General features: G+C 24.3%; 5 protein-coding genes across 5 annotated transcripts, besides 7 other annotated features; 3 read left to right on the forward strand and 2 right to left on the reverse strand.

The window, feature by feature from the left end:
• Window positions 1–28: 28 nt before the first annotated feature.
• Window positions 29–874, forward strand: EDI_220030 (uncharacterized protein; the record flags this gene model as incomplete). The annotated part of the gene is made up of 1 exon (XM_001741913.1): window positions 29–874. A coding segment is annotated over one exon (846 nt), but the record flags the coding sequence as incomplete, so codon positions are not given.
• A 75-nt stretch (window positions 875–949) lies between these two features.
• Window positions 950–1,612, reverse strand: EDI_220040 (uncharacterized protein; the record flags this gene model as incomplete). Its single annotated transcript, XM_001741914.1, has 3 exons — window positions 950–1,297; window positions 1,344–1,428; window positions 1,479–1,612. The coding sequence occupies 3 exons, from the start codon at window positions 1,610–1,612 to the stop codon at window positions 950–952; spliced, it is 567 nt and encodes a 188-aa protein (XP_001741966.1).
• Window positions 1,430–1,473: a sequence feature (AT_rich).
• Window positions 1,613–1,657: 45 nt separating the features above from the next.
• Window positions 1,658–1,753: a sequence feature (AT_rich).
• Window positions 1,754–2,086: 333 nt separating this feature from the next.
• Window positions 2,087–2,143: a sequence feature (AT_rich).
• Window positions 2,144–2,279: 136 nt separating this feature from the next.
• Window positions 2,280–2,341: a sequence feature (AT_rich).
• Window positions 2,342–2,569: 228 nt separating this feature from the next.
• Window positions 2,570–3,319, forward strand: EDI_220050 (uncharacterized protein; the record flags this gene model as incomplete). The annotated part of the gene is made up of 1 exon (XM_001741915.1): window positions 2,570–3,319. One exon carries the CDS (start codon window positions 2,570–2,572, stop codon window positions 3,317–3,319), a length of 750 nt encoding a protein of 249 aa, XP_001741967.1.
• A 90-nt stretch (window positions 3,320–3,409) lies between these two features.
• Window positions 3,410–3,629: a sequence feature (AT_rich).
• A 56-nt stretch (window positions 3,630–3,685) lies between these two features.
• Window positions 3,686–3,743: a sequence feature (AT_rich).
• Window positions 3,744–3,827: 84 nt separating this feature from the next.
• EDI_220060 (synaptic glycoprotein SC2, putative) lies at window positions 3,828–4,691 on the forward strand (the record flags this gene model as incomplete). Its single annotated transcript, XM_001741916.1, has 1 exon — window positions 3,828–4,691. The coding sequence occupies one exon, from the start codon at window positions 3,828–3,830 to the stop codon at window positions 4,689–4,691; it is 864 nt and encodes a 287-aa protein (XP_001741968.1).
• A 404-nt stretch (window positions 4,692–5,095) lies between these two features.
• Window positions 5,096–5,194: a sequence feature (AT_rich).
• A 120-nt stretch (window positions 5,195–5,314) lies between these two features.
• Window positions 5,315–5,803, reverse strand: EDI_220070 (uncharacterized protein; the record flags this gene model as incomplete). The annotated part of the gene is made up of 1 exon (XM_001741917.1): window positions 5,315–5,803. One exon carries the CDS (start codon window positions 5,801–5,803, stop codon window positions 5,315–5,317), a length of 489 nt encoding a protein of 162 aa, XP_001741969.1.
• Between the last annotated feature and the right edge of the window lie 181 nt (window positions 5,804–5,984).

Genomic DNA, 5,984 nt, shown 5'->3' on the forward strand with positions numbered 1-5,984 from the left:
AAATGCATATGTATGGACCCAAAATGAGAAAGGAGAATGGGTACCAGTTCTTGTATTATTGAGAATTGATTTTGCTGCAACTGACATTAAATGGTCACCAAATGAAACTAAATTTGCATGTGCTTCAGGAAATAAACTTGTTGCTATTTGTAGATTTAATGAAGAATCAAATTGGTGGGCTTCAGATCATGTTAAAAAATTCAAGTCAACTGTTACTAAAGTAGCATGGTCTCCAGATTCACTTACTGTAGCAGCTGCATCAACTGATTTTAAGGCAAGAATTTTTAATGCTTTTAATAAAACAATAGATCCAAAAGGTTCATACTCTCCATTTTCAGAACAAGAACTTTCATCTCCAAAATGCAAATTAGGTACTTTCTTATTTGAAACTGAAGTTAGTGGATGGGTTCATTCTATTGCTTATACACCATCTGGAACAACTGTTGTTTTTGTTTCTCATGATTCTTCTATTTCATTCATTGAAGCTAATGATGGAAAACCAACTGTTCAAACTATCAAATGTAAAACATTACCATTCTTAGATGTTCTTTGCATTACTGACAATAAAGTTGTTGCTGTTGGACATCATTTCAATCCATGTTTATTTGAACGTGGTGCTGATGGATGGAAGTTTGTAAAAGAACTTGATCAGAAACAAGCACCTAAATCTACTGGAACTATGTCTGCTATGGACCATTTCAAATCTCTTTCATCTAGAGGAACTGCTACAGTTAAGAGTGCTGTAGAAGAAATTACTACTACTCATAAGAACACTGTTACCTGTATTAGACCAATGAAATATGATGATTCATGGAATGTTCTTGAATTTTCAACTTCAGGTATGGATGGTAATATAGCCATTTGGAAAGCTTAAATTCATTTGGATCATTTTTCTCTAATTTGTTTTATTAAAAAGAAGTCATTAAAAAACAGTAATAAAAAAGTGAATTTAATAAAGTACTATAATTAAGAAAGTAGTAAATATGATAAAAGTAAACAAGATTAATAAAAATGGCAAATATGTAAACAATATAGCTTTACCATTAACGTATTTAGCTTCTGTAAATAATAACCAAAGAATAGACAACGTTCCCCAAGTTGTTTTATTTTTGTAAGCAATTTTATTTAATACATCAGCAACATGTTCATGACAGTTTTGAGTAATTAAATTATGTGTTAATTTACTATATTTTATATTAACTTCTTCAATAGCATTTATATATTCATCATTACTAACCCCTATATCTAATTTAACATATTTCTTTATTGAACCAAAACAAGTAGTTTGTCGTCTTCTCTATTTGTTGTGAGTAAAATAAATGAAATAGATAAAAATAACAAACTCCAATAGAATATGATCCTTGGAAATCATAAATCCATCCATTTGGATCTGAAATAGCTGTATGTCCTAAACAAGGAACTAACCATCTATATATTAAAAATCAAAATTCTTTTATTGAAAAAAAATAAATACAAACGATAAAATAGGAATTGTTGACCAGCATATACATAAAGGAAAATATTTGGATTCTGTATTTACTTTTGTTGGAACAAAAGGAGTGTCATCATTCATAATAATAGTTTGATCAATTGTATCGTTAACAATATCCATATTTATTATTTACTAGTTCTATTAAAAGAAAGATAAACGTTTTTGAATTAATAAAATATAAAAAATATGAAACAAAAATAACAATAAATAAAAAATTATTATTTTTATAAATTTTGTTATTAAATATTTTAATTTTTATTACTTTTTTCAATACGGAATAATCTTATTTCATCATTGTTTCAAAATTAGAATACATTTTTGTGATCAAATTTGTGAATAATTTTGTTTTATTATATAACATTAATTCTTTTAAATGTTTTTGGAGAATGTACCTTTGTTCAATTAAATAATTCTTAAAATAGAATTTTGGTCCAAGTTAAATTTAGCATTTTTCCGGTGTTTTTAATTTAAAGAAGTCCTGACTTCTGAACCATTATTCAAATTACTAAATAATTCTAATTTTTTTAGAAGATTCTAATAATAAAATTTCAGAAATTTAGAAACTTTTGCTTCTGAACACAAATCGAACAAAAGTTTTTTTCATTTTTTTAATATTCAATATTAAAATAAATTAATAAAAACTATTTAATAGAAAGTGGACATTTTTTTCAACAGAAGCAAAAAACAGGAAAAAAAAACGAAGGTTTATGAGATCGTTTTTTTAATGAAAAAAAATACATTCGTTGTTGTCTGTTAACTAAGTAAAAAGGAGAAAACTGGTTAAGTCAAAAATAATAAAATTAAAAAAAAACATTTATAGGTATTTATAGAAAAAGAAATTAATAAATACAAGAGATTATACAGAATTAAGAAAATATGGGTTAATTTTTAAAAATATAAACAACTTCCTAATAAAAATAATTATTTGATGAAGAACTATGAATTTCGAATGGAAGTGTTGATTATATTTGGTTCATGGTTTCGAATTTATTAAGATTTTATATTCGGTATAACTCTGAAGTCATGTATGAAAACCCCCAGTTTTCATCTTAAAATTAATTGTCATTTTAATATATTATGGCTAAGGCTAGTACTACTTCAACCAAACTTCAATCAATTAATAGAAATCTTTCTGTTGATAGAGAAAGACTTTCTAATGCTTGTGTAATTGGGTTATATGTTGTTCTTGGTAATTCCGTTACAGTTAAACTTCCATCAAAGAAATCAAAAAATACACTTGCACATCTTTCTATTGCCAATGCTTTTATTAATGGAAAAGATGTTAATGAGCTTGTTCAAGAACAATATGCTTTTCCAAGTGTTTTAGATAAAAATAAAAGAAGAGATAAAGAAGTTGCTATTTTTAATGCTATTTCTAAAGAAGTAGCAAGGATTCATTTTAAACTTGCTAAGAGAACAGCTGCAATTAAAACTCTTAAGTTAAAGATATATAAAGAAATAGGTCCATTTAATAAAAACGGTGTTACTTTATTTGGGAATGAAGTTACTTCAAGTTTAATGAAAAGAAATCCTTGTGGAAGATGTTCTCAAAGAGCTTATGTAGAGTTAAAAGGATATGATGAAGAAATAGTAAATATTTTCCATTCTATCTGTGATAAAAAAGAAAATGTTACTGATAACTATATCTCAGATTATCCTGAATTATTTAGAACTGATTTAAAACCAGAAATGGAATTTGATAAAAGAAGTGATGAAGTTGTGAGAAATACTCCAACTTTTGAAAATTCATGTGTTAGAGGTGTGTTTAAACTTTCCAATGAAAACTTTTATTCAACTGAAACAGCTAACTGGTTCACTATTGAATAACTTTTAAATTCCTTTTCATGTACATTGACTATTCTGTTAAATTATTATTATTATCTTTTCTTTTCAAAAATAATATCCACTCTTTGTATCTTTTTTTCTTTAAATTTATTTGTAAATTTTATAAAATTACTTTTTCTTAATGTTATTTTCTTAAATATGGTTTAATATTTTTAGAAATGGAAGAAATAATAACAGATAATTGTTATTAATTGTTTTATTTTTTTTTTGTTTAATAAAACAAAAAAATAAACATATTATATTATTTATTTGTTTCTGAAAATATTATAAAAAGTATTTAAAAAAAAAAAATCAATGAAATTCCATTGAACAAACAACGAAAAATAGAAAAAAGGGATATTACCTTCGATTAAATAAGAAAAGAAAAATTAAAGAAAATACTATAATTAATATAAAATTATATAATCAAGGTTTTTATTCAAGAAAAAATGATGATGAATTTTCTTGAAAAGAAATATTTAATGAGATTAATTATAAACTAAGGTTACCAATGGTGAAAATCATTTTTAATTCACAGCATTATTCTTTACCTATTTCTCTTAATAAAACAGTTAGAGAAATGAAAGTAGAGATAGAAAAACTTTGTAAGATTAAACCTTGTCAACAAAGAATTTGGTATTATACAAAAGAAAATAAAAAAGTTATTCTTCTTGTTGATAAAACATTAACTGAATGTGGAGTGAATGAAGAAACAGAATTAGAAATGAAAGACCTTGGAAGACAACTTCCATATAGATTTGTTTATCTTTTAGAATATATTGGACCATTGGTATTGTATTTTATTCCATTTTTTATATTAAAAGCCTTAAATAGAATAATTCTCTACCAACAATATATGGCATTATTTTTATGGGTAATTCATTACTTAAAAAGAATTTTTGAAACTATTTATGTTCATGAATTCGGTGACAACACAATGCCTTATAATAACGTTTTTAAGAATTGTACATATTATTGGGGTTTTGCTTTAGCTGTTTCTATCAATGTAAACCTTTTCTCAAGACAGGTCCCAGATATGTTTGTTTCTATTTGTGCTTGTGCTATGATCATTTCAATTATTTCAAATAGTTATTGCCATCTTCTTTTAAAATGGTTAAGACCACCAGGTACTCAAATAAGAGCTATTCCAAAAGGTTTCTTATTTGAGTACGTTTCTTGTCCTCATTATTTCTGTGAAATTATGACATGGATATTCTTTAACGCTTTGACTGGTTTTCCATTTTTTGGAGTCTTGTTCTCTTTGTGTGGTATTTACCAAATGAGGGAATGGGCTCTTCAAAAACATCAAAGATATTATAGAGAATTCCCTGATTATCCAAAGAATCGAACAGTATTAATTCCTTTCTTATATTAATTTAAATTGTTGGGATGTATTTCTTTATTAACTCTTTTTGTTGTATTTTCTCATAGTTATAATAAATTACAAAAACAACTTAAACAACCCCTCAAATCAATCTAATTATTTAAAAAAAAAACTAAAAAGATAAATACTAGAATGAACATTACATTTTAAAATGAGAATATTCATCATTAAATTTACTTATTATGTGTTTACCTCAAAACTCTTTTTAGTGGTTCTAAAATGGTAGGTGATTATTTTATGATTTGATAAACGAATAAAAATTGAAAAAAAAAATGTTTAATATTTTCATCTTTTAAGAGTACATTTTATATTACTAATACTAGGGTGTTTGAAACAAATTACAGATTAAGTAAATTATAAGAATAAAACATCTAACTAACTAATACTTGAATTTCATTATTTATAAATAAAATATAATCTTTTTAATTATGTTTGATATATTGATATAAATAATTATTGATAGTATTTAAATTATTATAGACATTAAAATTATTGTTTTAAGATACTTATTCTAATGTCATTTAATAAAACAAGATAGTATTATAGTTAAACAGAAAAATAAAGATATAAAATAAATTAATCACTGAACAATGAATCTTATTTATAAAAAAAAGTTATTTGGTTATATTTAATATTACACTAGAACACCCTTTATATGATGCAACATTTTTCATTTTTACATTATGAAGATGACCGCTTATCCCTCTAAAATATAGGATATCAGAAAGTGTAATATTTTGAATTGAACTAGTTTCAATATATAATTCTTCTTTGTTAGTTCCATTAAGAATTAAATCACCAATACAAGAAGTCTTAATTCTAATTTTTTTAGAATTTAATGAAGATAAATTAACAACACTTGTCTTATTGATGATTCCTTGAATTTCAAAAGAAAGATTAGTAATTTTAGTAATTCCAAAACACTCAAAAAAGGTAGTGTCATTTTGTAATTTTAATTTTTGTTTAGAATGAGACAAGTCAATTTTAATAATTTGTAATAAAGGTGTGACTATAAGTGAATCTTTTATACTATCATATTTAAATTTCAAGTCAAAGATTTCTGTTGATGTTTGTACAACTGAAAGCGATTCCATTAAATCCATATTAATATAGATTTTTCCAGTAAGATTACCACATAAATCTAATTTTTTTAAATGAATAGAACTAATATCAAATTTATTTGAAGAAACACAACAAAGTTGTTCTAAAAGAGGAGGAAACAATATTTGGTAATGTAGATTTATTAATGATATATATTTTATAAGAGTTTTGAAAAATCAAATA

The sequence above is a fragment of the Entamoeba dispar genome, genomic scaffold (genome assembly GCF_000209125.1).
Source record: "Entamoeba dispar SAW760 scf_1105229464199 genomic scaffold, whole genome shotgun sequence".
Taxonomy (NCBI): Eukaryota; Evosea; order Mastigamoebida; family Endamoebidae; genus Entamoeba; species Entamoeba dispar.